Source organism: Rhipicephalus sanguineus, chromosome 8 (genome assembly GCF_013339695.2).
Source record: "Rhipicephalus sanguineus isolate Rsan-2018 chromosome 8, BIME_Rsan_1.4, whole genome shotgun sequence".
NCBI classification, from domain to species: Eukaryota; Metazoa; Arthropoda; class Arachnida; order Ixodida; family Ixodidae; genus Rhipicephalus; species Rhipicephalus sanguineus.
In genome coordinates, this window is record NC_051183.1 from 66,353,127 (window position 1) to 66,380,767 (window position 27,641).

The window sequence follows — 27,641 nt, forward strand, 5'->3', positions numbered from 1 at the left end:
TTCTTCTGCACGTGTGTCAACCTGAACAGGAAACAGCTTTCATTTTCATTAACAAACAGTGATGGATAAGCCAAAATGATATGCTGTAGTGAGAAACTAGATGTATGCACGCCGTGGGTCATGAGTGCAATGATATTGCTTTTACCCGTTTTTGAAGGAAATAATGTTTTGTGTCAGACATTTATAGAAAAAAAAATCATGTTTATGTGCCTTTTAAGTGCCTTCAGAATATGTGGCAGGCCAATATCAAAAATGGGAGATGTGAAGCTGTGATGTTAAATCTGAGCACCCATATTTAGAAAAATAGAATACACCTTTATCAGATCGAACTGGAGAAACGGGTTTTCTTTGCATATACAAGGAGGTACGGACGCGAGCACTTGCCCTTGTAATCTGATCATGTTAGCAGTTTTAAGTGCGGAGCACTTTAGGGGTCCGGGATATCGTATGCGGTCGTACGCTGCCATCGCTTGGCGTAACGCAGGCAAAAACCACTTATAGCATAGCCATCTGTCGCATATTGAGCGCGCGCTCGCACCAAGAAGTATTTTTCCTCTTGTTCTTCGAGCGCCTTGATGATGATATTAAGTGCAGAACACTTTAGGGGCCCGGGCTGTCGTGGGCTGTCGTATGCTGTAGTCGCTTGGTATATCGCAGGCAAAACCACGTATCAAAAAAAAAAAAAGAAAGGAACCAAGAGAAAAATAGAACGAGAAACAAAAAAGGAAAATAGAATGAAGAATAGAAATCAATAGAAATAAAAATAGAAAAAAGACAAAAAAGTGGAACACAGAAAAAGAAAGAAAGAGAGGAGGAAAGAAGGAGAAAACCGCAGAGAAACAAAGTAGCCTGCCCAGCTGCGCAAATTATTCAGGCTTGCACGACTAGTGCGAAGCTTTCTTACTTGTTTTGTTAGAATTGTGACAGACTGGTCAGCAGTGATAAGTATAATTTAGAGTATTCTGCATCTCTGGGATTTTCGTTGCGTTGAAGAGATTGTGCATTTGAGTATTTCTGCATTTAACCGCGTACGACTGGAATCAAGCGTGCGACCCGCAGCTCACCAGTATGAAAAGCACAGTAACGGATGCTATACTATGTTGAGTGCTCATGGTGGTTTTTCGTAATCGGCTAGTTCGTTAGTACGTATCATTGTTAGGCCATCTTAACGAAGAACAGAATCATATAATCAAATGAAATGTCAAGTTGGATCCAGTTCGCACAATATTCACATGCAATTCAATTAGCATCACAACCGAATCATTTGTTGCATACATGTCAATGAGCTTTTAAAAATTTAGATAAAACGTGAGCAATATTTCAGTGCAGTTTCTGGCGCTTTAGCTCCGCTTCGAGTATATCTGGAGACGACAGTATAATGTGTAAAAAGTACATAATACTCTCTAGCACACGTTAACATTATAGCCTAATTGCACAAAGACTTCATTGGGAACGAATGAATATAACTACAGTTACACGAAGGCTGCAATATAGGCACATAGACGCTAAATTGTCGTGATAATTGTACTTGCCGAAGTTTCAGCCATGCGCGACTTTGTGTTAAGTTCTGCCAAATTAGCTAACGTTTAGCGATCAACATCAGTGCAAATATAAGCGGGCTACTTGTTTTTCTTAGTTGTGAGTTTATGCTAGACTCACTAATGGCAGCGACCTTTCGTATACGCCTTGGTTGTTTAGCTTCTCACTTGTAGAAACTTCTCCTTGTAATCATTCGAAGACTGAGGCTTTGTGTTTTACGAAAAAACAAAGTTCGTTCCGGACAACAACGAAGCCACCAAATTACTTGACTTTCTCACAACACACGCGGTGCACTCTAAATGTCAAGGACACCTTGGAGCGTGGTCTACTGTGTTATCCCAACCTAAGTGGTGGCAGCTCAACAGAGACGACATATCGTGACCTATATGTCGCCACAGAGCTATGACAGCCATGCAATTGCTCACGCGCAGAACAACAACCAGTAAATAGCGGTTTTTGTGTATGGCCTGGACCGGGGACCCTTTCCTTCGTCCGGGGCCACCGAAATTCATTTCGGAGGCCCCGGACGAAGGAAACGCCTTGGTTCCCTCCAATTCCGTCATCAATTTTTGATCAGTCGTGTCAGCGCCATGTCTCGTCGAAAGGGCTGACGTTAGTAGAAAAAAAATGTATTTGAAGGGATCGAAGCGGCTATTTTAGGGAAGCACGCCTCTACATTGGAACACGGAAAACTCTCGCGAGTTTGTGATCTCTGCCTTGTAATACAACTTCAGCGTTAAGCAAAACATAAAATTAGAACGGAACATCGTACAAATGCTGCCCATTCTCAAACTGCAATCTCTGCAACCCGCACCTCTCGCCCCCTCCCCTTTATGAACGAATAAAAGAAACACACACGCTCACCACCACCGCTACCGCACAATTTTAAATCCTGCAATGTACGTGTTCGCTTATTGCAAACACATCGTGGGAAAAGCGGCTAAGCTGATTATAACTTTTTGAACATGGTCTTCTTTTGTGATTTACTGTGGGGGCCCTAGTGAAACTTTCGTGTGCGTTCATTTTGTCTTTCTTTCGCGTAATTATTTCCTTGTTAAACAGGTCTCATTTGGAAGACACCTCCTCCATGTTCTTATAATAACAGGTTTTAGTTTTTGTTGCCCAATTTTTTACTGAATATCTGCAAAGTGTGTTAATCTGTCGTTCGCAGAGTTGACAGTTACTGATGTTCCATGCGTGACACTTGTATATGTGAGTGTTGATGTGCATTGGTGTCACGGGTCTACGGAAGGCGGTATTTGAAAAAAAAAATATATTGATGACGCTTGTAACGGAGCCGGCTGGAACAAATGTGCCTGAGTGTAGTACGGTGATAGCAGAGCGGTTTACGGCTGTTTTAATGACGCCGCTTTAAACCGGACTGGCTTTTCCTTTTTTGCCGGACATGTGTCCCGTTTACTTTTCATTCTGCTTGTACGTAGACTCAGCGATTGGCTACGCATGACTTTGCTGAGCCCATGTTTCACAGCCCCGCCGCTGTGATCTAGTGGTTACGCCACTCGACTGCTGACCCGAATGTCGCGGGATCAAATTCCGGCCTAGGCAGCTGCATTTTCAATGGAGGTGAAAATGTTTGAGGCCCGTGTACTTAGATTTAGGTGCACGTTAAAGAACCCCAGGTAGTCGAAATTTCTGGAGCCCTCCACTACGGCGTCTCTCATAATCATACCGTGGTTTTGAAACGTTAAACCCTAGATATTACTGTTATGCTCGTGTTTCACCGTACAACCTATGACAGTTTTGGAGCGTGTGGGGCAAATTTTATGCAATTTACACATGTTTCATGGGATAGATCTAACGAACCTTCCTTGCACTTGCATATTTATAAACATGTGCATTCAGTTGTTACTCGATTGATCAATATATGAACTCAATTCAAGTGGATTTAACTTGAGTGTCAACTGAACATACTGGTTTAGCGGAAGGATAGCCCTTTTTTTATGGCTGACTCTAGCGGCATTGAAACTGCAATAAAAGTTCGATTCATACTAGACTTGTATGTAGCTTTACACTATGTAAATAACGAACGGCAACGTTTGAAAACTAGCCACAAATAAGGACCGAAAACTGCGAGCGTTTTACATGCAGGGCAAGCACTTCTGCTGCGAGGACACAAGCCTCGCTCTCGCAGAAAGCGATGATATTGATCAAAGCAGTTTGCGCAACCTTTTGAAAGTAGTTATATATAGTAGTGCACAGCTACTCATTCACGCGAGAACCTACCTACGGAGGAGATCCCCATTAAAACATTACCTGCAAGTTTATTAATGCTATAGGTATTCTTGGAAAATTTTACAATGGACATACGTTTAGGGCACAATAGCAACCCTTTGAAGTATATGTTCTATGTATTGGATAGTAAAATTTCAATGTTATTTTATTACATATGCGTTTTTCACGCTTTATAGAGACTATTCCTAGGCCCCTTTGCAGCTACATCACATTTACCACTCGCAATCTTTTACTTCAATGTTGCTCAATAACGCTGGCTTAGCAATCTTTGGACATACTTGGCTCTTACGCTGGAAGATGTGACACATCACAATCATCATAATACATCTCCGGTGGTGAGGACATATCCTAAACCTGATGCCGCCCTTGTCCTTCCTCTGTTCCCAGGATGACATGGTTTGTCTACAATGCACGGCCACCGGAACCAGGGTATGTCTTGCAGCGGAAGGATTCGGCAACCGACACTGCTACCTCGAAAACATCGCCGACAAGGTAAGATGTATTTGACGTGGCTGATAGTCTCGCTACGTTGTGTACGTCCGCGAGCACACGGCAAATATTATAACACATCTAAGCACAGTAACGCAACAATCAAGTGATGAAATCAGCCACCATGTCTGCTTAACGTTGCTTGATAACACTCAACACGCCAGAAGCCTTCCATTGAGGCCACAGTACAGTTTTGGTGCCAGAAACTGTCACGCATTATGCTGTGTTCTCTGAACATTTCTTGCACAACATTGTCCTGTATAATTTATATTGTTCATACTGGGAGTTAAGCTTTCCGGCGCTTAGAAAATTTAGGCAACAGTCCAGATTTTCTCTTCAAGCATCCTGGGGCGGTTGAGAGCCCTTACGAGAAATCTGAGGCGATCAAAATCAAGATTGTTCCAATGTTACGCATTATTGCGCGTCTCGTATTCACACCAAAGCTTTAGCAAGTCGATCGCCAGCGTCTAATGTAATTTCTCAATACATGAGCCCTTTAAAGCAAACTCTGCACTCCCTCTGATCGCAATGCGCGTAACGGTAACCGGGTATGTTGGCTTATATATTTCTCGCAGAGGGCTGAAATACAATCAAAAGAGGACGCTTAGACGCAATTATAACACCACCGCTGAAATTACTGGTTCAAACAACACTTACATAAAGGGAGGTAAGAAAAAAGACCGACGTACGCAACTTAAATTATCGGCGCGAGTTTTCTCGGCGTCTCTTTAGAGAGCTTATACAAAGAGAGTAATCGTAACTCGCTGGTGGCTGCGGTGCCCGGCTCGTGTTCGTAATTAGGGCGTGCATGCGAATGTCCAGCCGCCATCGATCGCCAAGAGCCGAGCGTGCGAGGCCAATGTTCTCAGAATGCCTCGTTGCCGTGCTTTCTCGCAAATTGTGCAATATCAGTGGTGTAGTGTTTGAACTGGAGATAACTGCACGGTCGATCCGTGCCTGCATAGATGCTTAAAAAGGCTTGCCTCATTAGGATTTACTTTTCATGTACACATTTAAGCCTGCTTGCTATCGTACATAGAACAAGCTCAACTCAATGATAAGGAGAAAGGGAGATAAATAGAAAAAGAATGGTCCTGTCATTTAACTGGTATGAACCATTGTTTTTTTCCTCGAATGATCTTTCTTTTCAATCCCCATCAGTTTCTGATAGCGTAATCTAGCCTCCTGAAATGGATTATTTTTCGCGGGGGCCAGGGGATGCAGACGAAAGAGAGCATTCCCATTATTAAAAAAAAAAAGGTAGTTTAAACTAGCTTCGCGTTCGGTGTATTCTTCATACATAAATCGCGAAGGCCAAACAATAGTTTTGAAGATGCTTTTTTTATTGAAATAAAAAATAATTGAAGAAATTGTTGTCGCCATTTGTTGGCGACGGCCATCCCTTTGCGATTCATGGTAAGGATAAAAATAAAATTAATCTTATTTATTTATTCGCATTTTTTTATTTATTTGCTTTGGCAGTGCTTATACAATTTTGCAATTGAAACGACAAGCTCCAGATCACGCCTATCTGGCAATAAACACCAAGTGTTCTCCGCATTTTTGGTGTACATATATGTAACTAAAAAAAGCAGATGAAGCTTAAAATATCACTAGTAACCACAAACAAAGGAAATCGCTAACACAATAGCATAATGAGTTACACCTAAAGATACTCTTAAGTGGTTTAATTAAGAAATAAATAAATAAAAAAGCTGTGAGAGCGGCTGTACCAAAGAGAACCTCTTCGCACGCAATTATTACTGATGTGGCAATTCCTGAAGTGGTGACAGTAATCTGAAAGGGAATAGCCATAATGAAGTAATCGGGAATAGCCATGCCTGTAAGATAGTTGCTTACGTCGTTTAAAGACAAGGAAGATGATCGTTTGTTGAAATACCCAATTTAATGGCTTTGGGAGGCCTCCGAAAGATCGATTACCGGCGAAGAACGCCAGTATATCCATTGCTATAAAAAAAGCAAAAAAATGAGGCTCAAGGTCGGGGATTCGAAAGCAATTATCCGCTTCTTCCGAAACGATCGTGTTCCATAACCGGTGGCTCAGATGGAATCGCACTGGTATTATTTCCGTATTATTGGGTATGCCGCTGAAATCAAAATAATAATCGCGGTATTTCTGAAGCTTAGTTAATACATTGATCACAACTACTGGCATCTACAGTAACGTCCTAAATGTCTGCGTTGGTTCGTGTAGACTTTTTCCTTTTGTTTGACCGAAGCTGGTCGGATAAAGTACAGCAGCTCGGAAACTCGTTATTACATCTCGGTGCTGCTGCGGACATTTAATATACGTCAGTGGAGGCTGGCGTCTGTCATCCAGTTGTCCTTCCTTCTGCCGAGCAATTTCCCAATAATGCGGCAGAACCATGGCTTGCACACAACGACCAATCATTTCAGCATCCTCTGATTACTGGGGTGCACGGTGTACGTCATAACATCACTTAATGTTACATTTACCGGTTAATATACCGGTAGATGTACGCGAGGTAACCATTAACCGCTAATATCAGTATTCGAGGACGCTTAGTGGCACGACTCGTTACAACGCGTTATCGCGAGGTTCATTAACTTTAACGAAGTAGAGATTTCGCAGGAAGCTCATCTGTTTGGGGCGCGTCGTGATGAAATTTAAAGAAACATGGACACACACACACCACACACACACACACACACACACCGCACACACACACACACACGCACGCACGCACGCACGCACGCACGCACACACACACACACACACACACACACACACACACACACACACACACACACACACACACACACACACACACACACACACACACACACACACACACACACACACACACACACACACACACACACACACACACACACACACACACACACACACACACACACACACACACACACACACACACACACACACACACACGAAAGACATTTCGGCTCCTCCGACGGGAACCTAGGTTGTTCACAAATCCAAGACATTGGGAACAAGGCCGAAACGTATTTATTTGTGTGCTCTTTTGTGATCGAGTCTTTCATTTACTTTCGAGGCTGTATAAATGCAAAAATTGAGTAGTCCTTTAGCTAGTTTGATCACAGTGGATTATTGCTGTGTTGTTGGATTCGGCGCCGAAGCAAGAATAAAGATATTGTAGCAAGGCTAGCAAATTGGCCAGCCAGTAGGAAAGAATATACATGCGCGCGCGAAGCCCTGAATGTAGACTTATCATTCCTAACTGAAGTTTAGCAATGGGCAACCACGTCTATTGTGAACTTTTACGGTGAGTCGGACGCACAAACATTGCGTGATTTGGTAAAATAAATATTAACCTTGTCAGATGCCACCTATGAAGAACTGCCTTTAAATGCGTCAAGTCAACAAAATGTTATTTCAAGACACTCGATATTATATTGCGGCAAAAATAATGCCGTAATAGGTTAATTTATGCGTGTTGTAGTTATAATTCCCTATTACTTTGTAATTAAATATCTATTTATTCTGAAGCCATTCATGCTCTGTTTTTGCATAAACAGAATGAAATCTCAGCCTAGAAATATAGAGCAAATTCGTTTTCGGTTTCGTCCATGCTGAATCAAGAAAATTTATACTTTCGACGTGGGTCGTGGGAAGCGGCACGTCGCACGACTCGTCGTATATGGTAATGCCTTCAGCAAAGTGATCAGCAAAGTGATCACATGCAACAGTGCGCTGCAAAATGAAGCTATTTTAAGACAAATTTATTGTGCAGGAGGTTCAATTCTTCAGAAGCTCAATGTATCTTGCACTTTCTCAGCCTCTAGTTGATACAAACAGCAAATACAAGTGGTGTTTACAATGGTGTACATAGCGTCTCAAAGGGTTAATTTCGAAAGAGGTTTCGGCACTGCCGAAATCCCTCATGCAATATGCGTTTTTTTTTCTTTTTCTTACGGAGGGCAGTGGCTGGAACGTTCTATGTCGGTGCTTGCATTATATATTATTTTTGAGGGACTTGCCTTCGGCTCGTTGGGCTGACGTTACCGTTTTCCCTGTCAACAGAACTTTCCCCCGGAGATGCTCTCATGCGTGCTGGTACTGGAGCAAGCGCTGTCGGTGCGGGCACTCCAGGAGATGGTCACGGCGGCCAACTCGGACACGGTCAGTAACTCTTTCTACGCACGCGTTAGTTTATGTCAGCCAAGGTCGCGTAGTGTCAAACATATAACTCAAGCCATGACTATGGGAGTGTAGCCATGCGTACAGCGCTCTTATTCCATGGCGTGGTAAGTTCACTGGCAAGTAGGGTGAAACACCAGCGTATACAGAGTAATATTTCATTGCTATTTGATGATCACTGGAAATTGTCTTTTTTTTTTGTTGCGAAACAAGCTAAACAACATAGATGGGGCAACAAGCACATCTCTACCAATAGTATCATAAAGCTTGCTGTTGGGCGAGTTGGTGTTGAATCACATACATTTTTTTAGCGGGTAAGAACGAGGTAAAGGAATCTGTAAAAGGATTTCTTCCTTCCTTGTGCTTTACTTCGCTCTTCTGCACTAAAAAAAAGTCATATGTATACCAGAAGTGTACCGATTGGTCCACATAATAAACTAGGTGGTTAAAGAGGCGGTGCGCCTGCTTAAGCTATCCGCCAACACGATAGCAGTCATGGTAAGCAAGCATAAACGTGGCATTCTCACTTTTACTACAGCTATAGCAGTGTATATACGCTCGTGATGATTGTGTGCGTAATGACCTCTATAAAGCCTGAATACTAGACTCTTTTTCGTCTAGTTTCCTGACTGTAGGCAGCACTTTAAGCGGGGCCTGCCTAAGAGTATACAGATAACAAACCTGCGTCATTAGAGAAGTGCAGCCGCTAACGCACCGTCTCTACCCCGGTTAGCGTAGCGCGCTACTTTGTGAGGAGTAGGAGTGACACTTGTCAGGAACGATTAGGCTCCTTTCCCCCTTGTTCATAGACGATGTGGCGCCTCCCAAGTAGCCTGCTTGTCGTCACGCTGTCTTCCCTCGTCTCCTGTCATCTTTAGAAGGGACGACAGTTTGTTGCAAGCCCGCAGTGACGTCTACAATAAAGCAGCGCTAATTTTTACTGGGATTCTGATTGCACTTTATGCAGTAAGACGTGGGCTTTAACTTGTCCCGCCTTATCTGTATTAAAAAAATGAGCCTTCTTCTTCTTTTTTTTTTTAACTTTCTCTTCGGTAGCTGTTCTCTTTCGTGCTGGGTGGGTGCTTCGCCGGATCATAGACCCAACAGAAAATTTAACGGGATGATGGCTCCACAACAAATGCGAACTTCCGTTCTTTGAGCGTGTAATGCTTTTAATTTAGCTGGTGACGGTATAAGTTTTAGTGCCAAGTACAGGATGGAACATTTACTTCGAGGTTATGTTCAGAGAGGAAAGAGAGAATATAGATTTCTCGAAAAGTTTGCGTCCCGCAAACTTTTCCTGTTTTACGTGTTATATGTGCGGTGTCTCGCATTAGTCCACGTCTTGTTCGTTATGCTTTGCATTTTAATTTCGTGCGTCGTCGAGACTAGACTGTAGAAACATGCTTCCTAACAAATTCTATTGTTTTCTATAATTTACTGCCGTGCTTCGCTTCATAATACCCTTTGCTTTTAGTAATTCGTGCGCATGGTTCGAAGGATACATTCAAGTCCATTGAACCAAAATGAACATTAAGTCCATGGTAGCCCTGTTTCTTTTCTGGTCTCCAATTTTTATGATTCTAAATCTCGTTTTCCCTTACGCTGTCATGCACCACCGCGTAATAAACTCGCATAAATTGCTCTGCTGCGTTGCGTTCCAGTACACACATAATACTTATTGGTTTCCCACATAGCAGAGCGCATCACTTGTGTATACATACAGCGCCACTCCATAGCGGCCGAAACCCTGACTATTTTACGAACCTACTTAGATATCTTTAGTTTGTTCGTAAACTTAAAACGTTTGCGGTTACTGGGTTACTGCAGCCGCTGACGCTTGTGGCGACATCTTGTGGCGTTTTGCTCAACTACAATGCCTTGGAATTTTTTTATTGCGGAGCAGTTTAGGGGCCTGGGCTGTCGTACGCTCTCGTATGCTGTTGTCATGGTCTCATGTCGCTTGGCGTCACGCAGGCCAAGACATGTATAGCATAGCCATGTATACCAAGGAGGCGGGAAAGGGAAGTAAGGGTGAGGAGGAAGGAAAGGAGGGGAGACAGTAAAGCATAGCATTGCCAGTGTATGGCGTTACGCAGACAAAACCGTGTATAGCACAGCCATGCATAGTATCGCATGGCGAGAAGGCGGGAAAGGGAAGTGAGGCTCAGAAAGAGTTACGTGAGTATTATGAGGAGGGGAACGAGGAGGGGGGAAGGTAAAGCATAGCATAGCCATTATAATATGTCATAGCCATGTGTAGTATATTATAACAAGGAGTGGGAAAGAGAAGTTAGGTTGAGGAGGAGTGATGTAAGGTTGAGGAGGACGGTAAGGACGAGGCGGAAGGTCATGATGATGATATCATCATCATCAGCCTGACTGCGCCCACTGCCGGGCAAAGGCCTCTCCCATGTTCCGTCAATCAACCCGGTCTTGCGCTTGCTGCTGCCACGTTATACCCGCGAACTTCTTCATCGCATCTGTCCACTTGACTTTCTGCCTCCCCCTGGCGCGTTTGCCTTCTCTTGGAATCCAGTCAGTTACTCTTGATGACCAGCGGTTAACTGGCCTACGCATTTCATGCGCTGCCCATGTCCATTTCTTCTTGATTTCGTCTAAGATTGCCTTTAGCACCCGTTTGTTCCCTGACACACTCTGCTCTCCTCTTGTCGCTTAAGGACGCTGCGTTGTCATCAGTTTAGGTTAAACCCTCTTCGTAAGCTCCCAGGTTCCTGTTCCGTAGAAAAGGACCGGTAAGATGCAGCTGTTATATACCTCGTAAGCTGAATGCTTGCCGAATGATCCCCATCCCATCCTTATTCTTCTAGTTATTTCACTCTCATGGTTCGGCTCCGCGGTTACTACCTGTCCTAAGTAGACGTACTCCTTTACAACTTCCAGTGTCTCGCCACCTATCGCAAAGCGCTGTTCTCTGCCAAGATTGTTCCACATTACTTTAGTTTTATGCATAATAATTTTCAGACCTACTCTTCTACTTTCCGTATCCAGTTCAGTAATCATGAGCTGCAATTCGTCTCCCGCGTTACTCATCAATGCAATGTCATCAGCGAATCGCAGGTTACTGAGATACTCTCCATTAACTCATATCCCTAATTCTTCCCAATCAAGGGCCCTGACAACCTCCTGTAAGCACGCGCTGAATAGCATTGGGTAGATCGTGTCTCCTTCCTTAGATCCTTCTTTATTGGGATTTTGTCGCTTTCTTTATGGAGGACTATGGCGGCTCTGGAGCCGCTGTAGATTTCTTCCAGCATGTTTATATATGTTTCATTGACGCCCTGATTCCGCACTGCCTGCATTACCGCTGATATCTCGACCGCATCAAATGTCTTCTCATAATTTATGCAGGCTATATATAGGTGTTGGTTATATTCCGCGCATTTCTCTATCACCTGATTGATAGTATGAACATGGTCTATTGTTGAGAAGCCTGTACGAAATCCTGCTTGGTCCTTTGGTTCATTAAATTCTAATGTTTTCTTAATTCTATTAGCTACTATCTTTGTAAACAGCTTGTAGACAACGGACAGTAAGTTGATCGACCTGTAATTTTTAAAGTCCTTGACGTCTCCTTTGTGAGGAATCAAAATATTAGCATTCTGCCAAGATTCTGGTACCCTCACCGTTAAGATACATTTCGCATAGAGGGTGGCAAGTTTTTCTTACACAACCTGTCCACCGTCTTTCAGCAGATCTTTTGTTACCTGATACTCACCAGCGCCTTCGCCTCTTTGCATTCCCTTTAAGGGTTTCCTCACTTCCCTTGTCGTTATTGGTGGGATGTTCATTTCCTCTGGGCTACTACTACGTCTTACATTATCGTCCTGGTTGTCCCGGCTACTGTACAGATCTCTGTAAAACACCTCAGCTAATTTAACTATACTATCAATATTGTTAGTGAGGAGTGATGTAAGGCTGAGGAGGATGGAAAGGACGAGGCGGGAGGTATAACATAGCATAGCAGAGCCGTCTATTGTACAGTATAGCAAGAGGGTGGGAAGGCGAAGTGAACGCGAGGAGGAGAGAAACGAGGAGGAAAAGGAGGAGTGGAGGGTAAGGCATATCATAGTGGAATAAATAACAGCGCAACAAAGTTAGAATACGGACAGAAAGCGCTGAGCACTTTTCTTTCGCCGAAAGAAAAGGACCTTCTAACCGTGTTGAGCTGTTAGTTATTCCACGACGAACCTCCATCAACTATCCGAACTCGCGATTCTGCATCAGCATATCACAGCCGTGTATAGTACATTATAGCAAGGCGGGAAAGGAACGTGAGGGTGACGAGAAGGAAAAGGAGGAGGGTAGAACATAGCATAGCCGTGTATAGTGCAGTATAGCAAGGGTGTGGGAAAGGGAAGTGAGGATGGGGAGGAGACTTGCGGCGGGGAGAGGACACCACTGCAACAGAAATGCCCGCTGAAAGTGAGCGTCGCTGATGGGCAGGCGGATCACTACTCCGCACTTCGTACAATTTTTCACTTTGAGTGCAACTACATACGCATATCATTCAGTCTCGTCAGTGTTCTCTTCGAAGAAAAATACTGAACGTGCGGGCGGGTTGATGATTACTTCCCTGCCAGTCCTTTACACGAGCACTCAAGTGAAACGTGTTGGTGATTGCAGTATCAGCTTTGTACGTCTCTGGTAAGGCCCTGCATTATTTGGCTTCGCTGCAAGCGTTGCCAACCACGTGTACTTCTCCGCTAACCATAGGGGTGCTCAGGGTTCTCCATTAGGGGGGCCAACTTTCCCCGCAGCGCAGCCCCCCCCCCCCTCTCAGGTGGCCGAGTCCGAAACAAAACGGGCTGCGCAATGATGCGAAGATGAAAATGAAGCGATGGACGTACTTCTCACAAAGGCCTGCCATTGGTGCCAGGCTGTCCTGGGCAACGGCGGGAAGTGAACAGTTATATCAGTGCAACATCGATCACGCGTCCTTGGCCGCCATTTTCGTGAGAAAAACATGCGCATTAAAAATGACGTGAATGGTCTGACTGAGTAAATGAATGGTGCAGGACCCCATTTTGATGAGCGGGGGGTGGGGGGTGGCAGACCCCCCCACCTACCCAAGTGCACGCCTATGACGGTAACCCCTAAGCATGTACAGGGCTATATGTTTAGGAATAAACTAAAATGAACTCTTGTTTCATTCGCAACCGCAGGGTAACCCTAGCTTTCACTGTTCGTCTGGGATAAAGGCATATTATCAATCATCCCATCTCATTCCTGCACCTGAAATAAGCGCGGCGGGAGTAAAGAAAGCCTCGGAGCTGCCCTCAAGTCTTCTCGCCTTGTTTCAGAAGACAAAAAGCCCCGCAAATGGGCCCGCCTGCCGGCGCTCCTCGCGCCAGCTTCAAGCTGAACGTCTTGCGAGGATAAACTGTGCCTCGTTCCTTTCCAATCGAAAGCCGACACACCCTGCGTACGCCTCCGTTGTTCGCGGTGGCTTCAAGGGGAACACAAAAGCCCGTTTCCCGTTTTAGCTACGCTCGGCCGATCGTTTTAGTGTAGAACAAGGCGCACGTTGCTGAGCACGGCCCGGTTGTTCTAAAGGAGAGCCGCCCATGGCGGGCGGAGTTCTCGCAGCGTCTACACGCGTGATATACGTTCGAGCATGGCCCACTTTTTATTCTTTTTTGTACGCCTTTTTTTTCCTCTACGCGTTGAAGTCAGTGAACGTGTGGATAACTCGCTTTTTAGGTACGCTGAAGTAGGCGCCTTTGTAGCTCTCAAATTTTGCGCCGGTCCGCGCAGCTGTATTCACGTGTTCATAAAGGGGTTAGTACATCGCTGAAACGCTTTGCATAGAAGACGCCTTCGACCATTCGTAATAGCGGATTGGGAAAGAAACCAGCGCAGAGTCATGGCGTCGACAAAGGAAAGCTCACAGCGCTGAAATTACAACATTGCTGGAAAGCATTTGGCATATTTTTGTGCTGACAAACACATCATGTCGCATGTCCCCACATTTGTGAGCCCGAGATTTCAGTATTTTGCGACAATAGACCTTCTTATTATCAACATCTGGCCACTAATGATCGTCATTTTGCAGTCGATGAACGCTCTTCATTAGGCGGCCCCAACGTTCATTAACCGGAGTGACATTACACTCGCGACAGAGCGCATCGCGCATTTGTCTTTATTGTTTTGAAAGTTTACTCAACGGAATAAACTCATTTATAATATAAATGTAGGCCGGTTGTCGCGATTTACGTCAAACGCACTCGATCTCGATAATTGGTCCCATTGGGCCAAGAACCTTATATGGCAGGGCTGCGCGTTAAAAACACGGACGAAGAAGGGAAAGTACACAGGACAGGCGCAAACTTCAACTGTAATTCAGAAATCCGATGCACGCCATTATGAATGCACATCATTTTGACACGTGTGTCTAAAAACGATACAGAATCTATACGTTTACATAAAATGTCAAATACCCAGCCATGACACAGGCATGAGAGGCACAGTCTGTTATATGTGTTCAAGAATTCACCAACTAGGCCAAGGAATAGCTTTACTGCAAGAACCGTAGTCCGGTGGTCTTATGGAATGAAGGCCCACTGTTTGCAGGTAGCGTTGCCGTATCTGGTTTAGGCCAGGTCAATCAAACATGTGCGTGACTAGCCGCGGACGATATAGAACTGAGCAGTATGGACAGATATCTTCAAGTGGTCCTGTGTGCGCAAATCGTTAAGTTTTATTCCATAACAACTATCACTTGAGCTAAGCCACCACCAAAAAACTTGTGTACCACTTGTTTCTGGCATTTACAACCACATTCGGGTAATGGGAAATGAAGGTAGAAGAAGCGCATAGTCGAAGCCAACTGAAACCTAAAAGTAAAATGTCAAAATTAGATGGAACTCGAAACGAAAATGAAAGAAAACGCCATTACGAAACCTGCGATTCAAATGTTCTTTTCCATCCTACGCCGAAACCGTCAGTTGTTCTGGCCTAAGCCATATTCATTGCTCCAGCCTCTCACACATACGCACAGACGAGAAAGTTGGCCGAAGGAGGCCGCGGAGGTAGCTCAGTGGTGAAGCTGCGCGCACATGATGTGGGGGATGGAATATCGGCTCTCACTTCTTTTTCTACCCTTTCAGTTTCCTCTCCTTCCTACTTTTCCCACCAGAATTTGAACTCAACAGCTTTCTCTTTTGACTTCGTTTTCTGTTTCTTCGTTGTAGCGTAGGGAAGGTCCAGCCTGTCGGTTCCTGTTGTTCTGCTGACTAATTCAGGGATGGCAGAAGCTTCTGTCCTTACTTCATACTAAATGCATTCCACCTGCTTCAATATAACCTGCCAGCTACTGCCATACTCAGCTGCTCTCAACACAATGACATTAGTTTCACAGTTCTATTTCTGCTTAAAGGTGCTTTTTTGCGTGGGTAGCACGTTGAGGTCAAACTGGTCAGTGATATCATTCCTAATATATCAGACATCAAGACAGCGCCTTGGTCTAATGCTAAGTAAAAAACAATGTCAAACAACTGTAACCAAAGCGCATGGTCTTTCTTTTTTTTTTACAGCGAAAGCAGTAGCCGACGTCCGAAGAAAGCATGCATGCCATTGGCTGTGCCGTCAGGTCACGTGATCTTACATTCACTAATGTGGTGTAAGCGCGGGCATTTCGAATCTACCGGCATATTCACAACATCACGTGAACTTGTTAGCCAATCATATAGGCTCGCGCGCTTTCCTAACGACACTTGATCTCGCTAGCGAATTGTATAGACTCGCACGTATAGACGTCGCCGTGACGAAGACGCAGCGTTCCGAGGTCGCGAAGCGGAGGCTAAGATCCAGAGGAGAGCTGACGACTGCGAAAATACGAACTCTCGAAGCCAAGGCAACATGGAAACGAAGGGTGGCCACCCCCACTGTGGGCAGCAGGGGCACTTAAATGAATGCCGCAAGCGGGATCATCGCGCATATACGACCATCTTCAAGGTCCATCTTCGCTGTACGACCATCTTCACGGAGTGGTTGTGTTATGTAACCGTAGTGCGTGCATACTGCGCCATAAGCGTAGCATCAGCAATCTCCAGGCGTTTGTGTTGCGCATACATTCTGTGATAAACACGAAAAGCGGGAAAAATTGGCCCGTGCCTCCGAAGGTATTCATATGTATGGAGCCGCTGTCTGTGCTGCTATTCTCAGCGCATAGCGTGACTACATGAAAGAGCAAGATTGCCTGTGGTACAAGCGCGCCGGGCTTGATATATTACCAGCATTGTGTACGCCCTTGCCAGGCGCTCAAGAAAACAGCGCTGTCTACTTGCATACGCACATCCCTTCTCCCTATGGCCGTCATGATGCATAACCTCCATTTTTCTTTCCCTCTGTCCCCGTCCCGGGAAAAGGAGTAGCATGTCGCACCGCAGTGGCGCATATCGTCGGCATTTGTGTCTCTTCCGGCGAATAAATTATCTCTTCGCTTGCTTCCACACCTGCGAGAAGCTAGCGACACCAGCGAGCGCCACGTTGTCTGTCTTGTCTGCGTGTTTAAACGTCGCCCGCAGCGCACGTTGGTCCTGGAACTTGTAATTTTTCTCTGTGCTTCCTAAAGCACGATATTCAAAGAAGTATTCACTTAACAACACGTATTCACACACAACTAGTTCGAACAAGTGCTCGAGCAAGTTGTTGACAATATTTGAAAACGTATTTGAATATTACAGAGCTTACAGGTACTGCGGATCGAACAAAAATGCCGCGATTGACCGCGGTTAAACCAAGCTTGTCGAGTGTTAGCAGCAACCATTGAAGTGGTCGGGGGATGGGCGGAAGTTGATTGGGGGGGGGGGGGGGCGGTTTCAAACACCCCAAAATTCCTCAGTGTTGCAGGTTTATATATACTCGCACGCTACAAACGCGCGTAAGAAAATACACAGAAGGGTGGTTAAACCCTACTTCCTCGCCACTCCCCCCCCCCCCTCCCTCGAAAAAGAATTCTGGCTACGCTCGTGGCAGCAACTACCGAGGAAAGCATGCCGCGGCAGTGTCTCTCGCGTCGGCGCCCCCACGCGGCAAGCAGCAGCTCGCTGTCCACATTTCTCTTCCTATTGCCGGCGCGGGAGTCCCGTGGTAGGAGTTGACGTTCTCGAGGCGTACCCGCCCGCCGGCTCGCAGCTCTCGCCGACCGACGGAAAAGGGTGCACTGGAGGGGAAAACAGACCGACACTGCGCATGTGCGTTGCTACGACGACGTTCTCGCGATGTGGAAAGGGAGAAAATTTCGTTGAAAGGTTAAAAGCACATGCGAGGTGGTTTTGTGCATTTGTTGCGGGAAGAGTAGAGCTATCGCTCTAAAATCGTCCGCAATTTGTATTAACAAGAACGAAGAGATTTAACGGCATTTTAAATGACAAATGCTTTCTGTACAGAATAGAAGAAAGGGAAAGAGATGTAAGGAAAGGCAGGCAGGTTAACCAGGAGCAGGTTGGGTTTGTTACCCTGTAGTGGGGAAATGAATATCAGACATCGTAGGTCAACGCAGGGGCTCAAACATGCAGCCTCATCGTGTTTTTTTTTCTTGGCCCTCGTTTATTGCAAAGCTGCAAATTTAATTGTAGCGTTTCTTCTTATTTTGGCTTTTGCGAACGCCAAGTGGCGGATACCTAACTCCTCACAAACAAGGACGCCCTTTGTCCAAGACGAGTTCTGTGCATACTGGCCACTGGTAGAGAAATATACCTGGTTAAAAAAAAAAGATATTACTTACATAAACATAGCTCGTTCTAGGACCATATTTCCGGGCATAAACCTGGTGAATACAGAGTCGGAATTTCCAACGTGTGACCAAGCACTTTGGGGTATACACAGAAAAGTGGTGTCACACTCTAAAAGAAACCTTTATGTCACATAATACAAATAATAAAATGTTTCAAATAACTTATAATGTATATTTGCGCATGCCGGCTTTGTGTGTGCGGGCTTGTGTGTGTTTGCCAAGTGTTCCATGGTACGTTCCCTTATGGCATTGTAGGAATTGAAGCACGCAAGAATGACCAATCACAACAAAATGAATGAACTTATCAAATAAATATTTTCAATTGTTAAATCTATCTATCTATCTATCTATCTATCTATCTATCTATCTATTCTATCTATCTATCTATCTATCATGCTATCTATCTATCTACTGTCTGTCTGTCTGTCTGTCGTCTGTCTGGTCTATCTATCTATCTATCTATCTATCTATCTATCTATATCTATCCTATCTATCTATCTATCTATCTATCTATCTATCGATCTAATTCATCTTTATCTATCTATCTATATCTATTCTATCATTATCTAATCGATATCTATCTATCTATCTATCTATCTATCTATCTATCTATCTATCTATCTATCTATCTATCTATCTATCTATCTATCTATCTATCTATCTATCTATCTATCTATCTATCTATCTATCTATCTATCTATCTATCTATCTATCTATCTATCTATCTATCTATCTATCTATCTATCTATCTATCTATCTATCTATCTATCTATCTATCTATCTATCTATCTATCTATCTATCTATCTATCTATCTATCTATCTATCTATCTATCTATCTATCTATCTATCTATCTATCTATCTATCTATCTATCTATCTATCTATCTATCTATCTATCTATCTATCTATCTATCTATCTATCTATCTATCTATCTATCTATCTATCTATCTATCTATCTATCTACAGAAACATGCCGTCTCGTTTTACTTACATGGTTGGTATATCCAGCGTATGTCTTCTCGTACGAAAAGTAATTGCCTTCGTTAGAGCTTGAAAACATCTCTCATGCAGTGCATTGTGTTTGTCTTTTTTTGTCTTTCAGGGCAAAGGAACGCAGTCGGGCCACAGAACGCTGCTGTACGGGCACGCCGTGCTCTTGAGGCACCAGAATAGCAACATGGTATGGGCGCTGCAGAAGCACATCTATTTGAAGTTGCGCCAAACACTTGTTTGCCTAGAGTTCCGGAGGAAGTTTAGCGCGGCGTTTGCATTGGCGACGCGTTATCCTTGAACCATTGTATGCGTCTGATGTACCAAAGTTCCTCCTTGACCTAGTTTCTTGAAAAGAGAGATCGCATATCCTCAATGTCTCGCGCAATTGGCAGTGTGCTCGTCCTTGTCACTGTTTTGTGGTTTCTGCTTACGTCTATGTTATCTTCGTGCTTTTGATACGTAGTTGATGCGAACAAAGAGGTTTCCGTGCCGTCCTTTTAAAGCAATATCAATAAGACTCGAACCGAGATTTGAAACACATACGAGCATAAGTTCCAGTATTGTCGTTGCTGGTACATTAAACATATCCTGATGAGATAAGCTTTCTACTGATAAGGAATAACGAATAAACTGTATGTGAGGCTGCTGAAATCTGAATATCTGCGCAAATTTAATTCGCTGGATAGTCGGCAGTTCAACATTTTTTGAAGTTTTATGTTTCTGAGCAGGGGTGAATGAGACAATGCCCCGAATAAATGTCTTTCTGTTTTTTTGACCATTTTTTGGATGCAGTACCTGGCTTGCCTTTCGAGCAGCTCATACAACGACAAACTTGCCTTCGATGTCGGCTTGCAAGATCACTGTCAAGGTAAGACTCCGATCACATTAAAAAATAAGTTTCAGAATTATTCGCAAGAACAAGCAACCCATGAAACCTGTTTTGTGCTTCTTATTTTTTTTTTCTTTTTACGCTTTCGTAAGCCACGACAGGATCACACACTTCATATAATATTCTAGGGTCCTAACTCACGAAACTTTTAATTCATACGTGTAGTTTGCGATTCGCCAGACAGCTTTGTCAACTACCTTTCCAACGCCACGATTAGTGGAGATTTCACGCCAGGAAAAATTCTAGCCTAAGACGGTTTTGTCAAAACGGGGTCTGTTTTCCATACACCCAAGGACTGGCTGCTCAGATTAGGCGAATGTGAAATTAAAGAAGGAAAAAAAAACGCCAGGCCTACGCTGAAACCGCAGCACAGTCACAGCGAAAGCTGGAAGAGCGGCATTTCTAGAGCCCGTTAAGCTCTCTTGGGGCTACAACACAAGTACACTAGAAAGGTACCCACTACGTCATAAATCACAATTTTTGTGAAGTTGGGAAGCACCTACTAAGCCATTATTCGTCATTCTGCGGAGAAGCGAGGCACCAGCTATACGTCTGTAAGGCATTATGTGGACTTCGTTGACGCGACGACTGATGACGATGAAGAATTATGGCTCAGCCCTTTGTAATGGGTTGGAATCTTTAAACGGCCCACCAGTTATGTAATTTGCATTGAGTGACGCCCGGTCGCTATTTCCCTCTCCCGTCATGCTGTATAACATACGTTGACGTGGGAAAGAGACGGGGGGGGGGGGCGCGAAGAACTTTACTGAGACCCCGAGGAAATGGATCATGCGCTTATGGGCTTCCTTGACAACCAATACAAGTGCACTTGCGAGGAACCCACTACGCTATAAATCATTGTAATTTTACTGTGACCCCGAGGAAGTGGATCATGCGCTTATGGGCTTCCTTGGCAACCAATACAAGTGCACTTGCGAGGAACCCACTACGCTATAAATCATTGTAATTTTTGAGAAGTAGGGCAGCAGGCACTGTGCCATTTTTCGTCATTCTACGGAGAGCGTTGGTACCGGCTAAACCCATGTAAGGCATTATGCGCACTTTGTTGATGCTGTGCCTGATGACGATGAAGAATTATGGCGGAGTCCTTTGTAATGGGTTGGAAGCATTCAACAACCTACTCGTTGCGCAATTCGCATTGTGTGACGCCTGCTTACATTGTGCGCATTGTGCTTTCGCATTGTGCGACACTTGGTGCTTATTTTACTCTTCTACCACGCTATATTGCATATGCTAATGTGGTTCCTTCCCGACATGAAGCCTGCATAGGACCTTTTTGCAAAGCAGTTTCAAGCACCGGCATGGCTCAGAGGTTGAATACTGGGCTCCCACGCAGAGGTCCCAGGTTCGAACCTCGTTCCATCCTGGAATCTTTTTCTTATTTAGTTTTTTTTCTTATTTCGAGCGATACTGGTTACGGACACCGGCGGCGGCGGCGGCGGCGGCGGCGGCGGCGGCAGCGGCGGCGGCGGCAGCGGCGGCGGCGGCGGCGGACAACTACGGCGCCCAAAACGGGCCGGTGAAATGATCTCATAACAGCTTTCGCTGTAAAAAGGAAGGAAGGAAGGAAGGAAGGAAGGAAGGAAGGAAGGAATTAAGGAAGGAAGGAAGGAAGGAAGGAAGGAAATAGAAAGGGAGAAGGCCGGCAGGTTAACCATAAAAGCTTTCGGTTGACTACCCTACACTGGAGGATTAGGTAATGGGAAGAGAAATATGAGAGAGAGTGGAAAAGCGCCAAAATGTCCACCTATGACGAATAACGAGCCGGACGGGGAAACCTTACGCTAAGCAAGGCTTGAATTCGGGCCTTGTTGGTTAGACATATTCTTGGTTGTAAAGTCAGCTCTTTTGTGTGTCCCTCCTTCTTGTTCCCGTCTTCACAAGTCTCTGCGCTAAACCTGAAGCGTACGCTAAGCCCACAGATGTAAAGAGTGGTTTAAAATAGTCGGCGAAGAAAAGTTAAAAGGTTCATTTTCGAACATCCTTGGCAGAAGCCCCAACATCTATCTATCACCTATAGCGCTAACCTTTCCAGTACTGAGCTTAAAATGGCGTTATAGACGAGCCGCGCAAAGAGGTCAAGCCGGCTGCACTAATGAAATAAGTATGCTGCACCAGTTTCTCTTCATTATTTCACGAATTTTTTTCAGGAGCTCTTACACAGGGCTCTGAATGCGCTCTAAAGGATCATCCGCAAACCACCTGTTTGTTCTTTAATATAACTACCTGCGTAGTGTAATAAGTCATTCCAATGCTTTTTAGAACTAAAAGATGGCGAACTTACCCAAACCACTTACACTCATAAGACCTTACCTTAGAAAATTGAGACAGTGCTCCCAGTTAAACGAAAGCTATTCATAGTCACACGCTTCTAATATGTGACTAACGTGTAGCTCGGAGTGCCGGTACTTTTTCACGGCACATTTCTTGAACATTAAAAATCAACGGCGGTTGGAAGCAACGACACGCCCTATCAAACTGGTCCCCTCGCGAAATGCCTTCTGACGTCCAGTATTCGACAACAGTGCACCTCATTATACTCTTCCTTTTCTCCTGGAAAGTTTTTCAGCTGCCTATTCGGTCCCGTAGTACGGATCTCTCGCAGTCCCGCGCTCTTCTGTACGTGGGCTTGAGTTCGCGATTCTGAGCGGCAGTTCAGCGGAGCGTATTTAACGATCTAGAAAGAAAAAAATAAAGAACGAACTGGTTGTCATGGCAATCCAAGTAATGGCCTCTCTCGTTTCACTCGGAGATGTCGTCGGTGTGTTCTCGGAGGCCGTTAAGCGTACATTTGGAACAAACGACTCGTGTAGGCTTCGTGCATTCCTGTGCTTGCTCGGCTGAATGCACTTAAAGAACACGAACCGAAGAACTCAGTCGAATCGCCTGGTGCTATTTGCCTATTCTTCTCCTCGTCGTCATTACTTTCGCTGGTAGATTTTTTTGTCCCTCATTATTTTGCTCTTGAGTCTAGCGTTCCTTCTTTTAACTTTGTGTGTTCTTTCTTCTCTTGCATACGTATTAGCTAAATGACGAGTTGAGGAATGGACGACTATCGAACACTCGCGATTACTCTTTCCTCGTTTCTGGTCTGACAACGGATCGTTAGAGAAATGTGAATAAAGAAAAGTGGACGAAAAAGATAACTTGCCGCGGGCAGGGACCGAACCTACGACCTTCGAATAACGCGTACGTTACTGGGCCCGCAGTGAGACGGGCCAAGAGAGCATCGAACGCGTTATTCGAAGGTCGCAGGTTCAGTCGCTGCCCGCGGCAATTTATCTTTTCGTCCACTTTTGTTTCTTCACATTTACCTTACATTTACTACTAATAACATCCCCTATACTTCGTTGACATTGTTGTCTGTCAGTTCTCATTAATGCTTTGTAGAAAAGTGAGAAGTGTGAAAAAACGTTCTCGAACAGTCAGAAAAGTTGAATGATCGTGGTCTTTTTTTTTTTTTTCATGGAAATATATCGATAACATACCGCTTTGCCAACAATGTAGACACTTTAACAAATCGTTGTTACAAGGTTTCGTCACATTACCCAATACCATAGGTCGGCAAAAAATGTGGAGCTCACTCAGACTCACTCACGAAACATATCCTACCCTTAGGGCTCACTCGGACTCAAACTCACCAAACTTTTCCTCATCCGGACTCACTCAGACTCGACTCACTATAATTTTCTCAACCGACTCACTCGGACTCATACATCACCAAAATATATTTCACCCGACTCACTGCAGACTCAGACTCAAGGCTCGATCTGAGTCTGAGGTGAGTCTGAGTGAGTCGACTCATGAGTCCAGCTAGCCATATTATTAGCCTTTTTCGACCATAATGTCAATGCTTCTTTAACGCCAATATCTCGCATAATCGGTGCGCTACTTAGCGCATTTTGATCTCGTACCTTCAAAGACGAGTTATCTGAGTTTGCAGTTCAATAAGGGACCTTTTTATTGAAAGAGATGACTCACACGTGATATTTTGATCAGTAACTTCCCGTGAAGAAGTTTGCGGGGGAGGTCAAAGCCACCTCCTCCCCTTCTCCCTCCCAACTCATGCCTCGGATCATAATTATTGATCTGACGTATGAACGGTAGCGCGTTGAATTATGTGGGACCATACGTGAGTACAAACGTGAGCCGACATAAGGCTGATAGTGATGCTGAACTTGAGTAGATAAGACCATAGGTCGGCAAAAAATATGGAGCTCACTCAGACTCACTCATGCAATAAAATTTGCCCTTAGGGCTCACTCGGACTCAGACTCACCAAAATTTTCCTCAACCGGACTCACCCGGACTCAGACTCACCAAAATTTTTCCCAACCGAACTCACTCGGACTCAGACTCACAAAAACTTTACTCACCCGGACTCACTCAGACTCAGACTCACGTCTCGATATGAGTCTGAGTGAGTCTGAGTGAGTCGACTCATGAGTGAGTTCGCCGACCTATGCCCAATACGCACCAGCAATTCAAATCCATCACTGTAGCTGTGTAACAACACATTCTACGGCAGCCTGGTCAAAACAGTCGCGTAAAGCAATCTGTAAAGCGTGTTTACTTATCCTAGAAAGAGCGCAATAGCGGGACTTCCAGTCTCCTTCACATGCGGGAGGGTCACATGACCTGAGAAAAACGTCACGTACGACGTCACTAGTAAACTCTTAATCAGGTCCTGGTTAAATGCTGGCTATATTCAGGAAACTAGACCAAAAATGTACAGTTTCCTGGCTATATCTTAAGCACCTTAAGAGGGACCTCATTAAGAGTGTAGAGTGGCACGTCACTGTCGACTGTGGTTCTGGCAGTGGGGATGCCGGCAAAAGAGTCAGAACCGCGAAGGGGCAAGGCGTAGGTTACTGGGCTGCCAGTGAGACGGGCCAGTTACTGACACTGGCAAAATAGCAATATTTACGCATACGTCTGTCATAACCTACCATTTCACTCAAATTTTACGGTTCTGCTATGACGTCATCTGGTACAGTTCTGACCAGGTCACGTGACTCTCCCGCACGTGACGGTGACGGGAAATTCAGCTATCGCGCTCATTTGCAATGTAAACGGGCTATGCTGAACGCATACATCGCTTATACTAGTGTCAGAGAGATCGCAGCGCAGTGTGTTATATTTTGCAGGTTACGAAGCGATATCTCCCTTGCCTATATGCATTGTGTTACGTACTGAAAGGGCGCACCGCTGCAACTGAGTTCTTGATGCCTCACTGCACCCACGAGCTTCGGGTATCTTCAGGTCCTTACGCATTTCAGCATTGCGCCACTGCAGAACAAGAGCGTCGCTGTCGCTATCATCAAGTTTCCACGCATGAACTGACAACATCGCGGCTGCATTGAGAACATTCGATTTTTGAGATCACTCTGCGATAACATTATCCTTCGGTTAGTGCGTTCGAAAATAAAATGCACGAATGTTATTATCGTCATCTGATGACGCGGTAGCGGCGTCGCACACCTGTCACCATGGCCGACAGCCGCCCCGCTCTGATTTGCATATAGCTAACGGTTGCCGTAATGTGATCTCGTGTATTTGTTGCTTCCCTTTCTTCTCGTGGTTGTTCTGCGCCTTGCATTTCGTCGCGATGCCTCCTATACTCTGTACACATCGTCGACGCTTATGCGGCACGGTGTTATCGCAGCGTCAATAACACGGCCTGGCCCTAGCGGCGACGGTGAATAATGCATTTCGTATTACAGAGGCGGCGAAGCAAAGCATGCGAAGAGCAAAAATTAAGCGGATATCGATTGTATCGTGCCAACTATATAAATACGTACGCGCTGTCCACAAAGAAAAGAAATGGTTGTACGAGACGCTCCACCCTGATGTAACCCGTGAAGAATAAGCCTTGCAAAAACGTTTCACCTTATACAGATCCATCGAGCAAGCATATACGAAGATATTTTCTTATCTTTCTTTCATTGTTTTGCTGAAGTTTTTGCTAACGTGTGCGCTGCTCAACCACAAACGGTGTTTTCCAGGAAAACCTGAAGACAAACTTTTTTACATTCATTTTTTTTATTTTTCAGGCTTCTACTCCGAATGATCGAGTATTAACGAAAATTCGACATGAAATGATCAGTATGGCTGGCCCAGGATTAAAACAAGAGCGAATACAAGAAAATGTGATAAACAAGCAAGATAATGGGGGAGGATTCGCTCTGTAGCTCAAATTGCAAAACCAGCGCACATACCGCGAGTGAGGAACCGAAGCTGGCCAGGGTGCAGGGTATATTTTCATTTAGTAGGAGTCCTGAGAAATGAGTACTAGTTAAGAAATATGTGCGCTCAACCAATATGGTAGGCTACACAGTGGCTCAGTATTTCATTTAGCATTTTTTCAGCATAGTAGAAAAACCTTGTTCAATGGAAAACTGATAGCCACGAAATTTAGAAAGACGTGATGGTTGAGGTACGTGAAAAAAGCTAACAAGAAATGCTTACTACGTACGCATAAGTTACCAGCCTTTCATTGCGTTTTTGAGTCTCCATAAATCATGCAGAGCAGTGACGGAAAGTTTTTTGTTCTATTGTGCCCGTGAATTAATTAGAAATTATTAATGAACAAGTGTGCTTGCGCGTATTTCGGATTTCAAATGCCACTTTATGATTGTTATAAATGTCGCGTAATGGTCGCTTGTTCGTTGCAAGATATAACATGGCTGACAATGACAGCGAAAAATGAGTGAGCACGATAGCAGGCTTCCGCAAACGTACACTACGATTCAGGCGCGGTGATACCACGTGCTTTAGTCAGCAATCCCACAAACGCGTTTTTTTTTTTTTGCAGCGTCGCTACGTCGCGGTCACATTTGTCCACTTGCATTGGTAGCACAAGCAAACTGCCCAATTTTCTTCACATTTGCAAGTGATGTTCAACGGATGACTGCGCACTACTCAAGTGTGATTTCAAAGAAAAAAAAGAAAAAAACAGCGCGAAGACTGACCACAGGAAGATGTTTATAAGACATGAGTGCTGTGTGATTATCTGCTTGGCCAACCTTCGTGGTGTTTTAGGGGCGAAGCTCCTTTAGCGGCACCCGTTCGTCCCCGTCGTAGTAGTGTGTAACCAGTCTTAAAAACGGAGGGGGCGTGCACACATGAAGGCTCCCTAAAGACAATGCGCTGCGACAGTACGTGATATGTATCGCCCTCTCCTCTCCTACGCTTCCCCCTCTTTCGCCTCTCCTTCCTTTCCTATACACAGGCGAGGCGTGCTGGTGGACCATTCACCCGGCCTCCAAGCAGAGGTCCGAAGGAGAGAAGGTCCGCGTAGGAGACGACCTCATCCTCGTCAGCGTAGCCACCGAGCGATACCTGGTACGATCATCGTTAGCAGTGTTTCCTTTGTTCATTTAGTGATATGTTTCAGTTGTTCTCGACAATTCTTTATTTTGTGGCCGGCAAACACCAAAGCGCTGTGCCCGAGGCTGCTAAATCGGTGAAGTGCAGGAAAAGTCGCTTGTGAGAAAAGATATGAACAACTGACGTGAACGTTTGCGCCACT

At 44.8% G+C, this 27,641-nt stretch overlaps 1 protein-coding gene across 1 annotated transcript in view; it reads left to right on the plus strand.

Moving 5' to 3' along the window:
* Positions 1-27,641, plus strand: part of LOC125759454 (ryanodine receptor-like) — a 281,891-nt gene that overhangs the window by 250,572 nt on the left and 3,678 nt on the right. Inside the window, exons 2-6 of the mRNA XM_049418256.1 lie at positions 4,180-4,284; positions 8,330-8,428; positions 19,310-19,387; positions 19,993-20,068; positions 27,342-27,454. Coding sequence (XP_049274213.1) covers positions 4,180-4,284; positions 8,330-8,428; positions 19,310-19,387; positions 19,993-20,068; positions 27,342-27,454 — 471 coding nt within the window. The remainder of the gene's footprint in view (positions 1-4,179; positions 4,285-8,329; positions 8,429-19,309; positions 19,388-19,992; positions 20,069-27,341; positions 27,455-27,641) is intronic.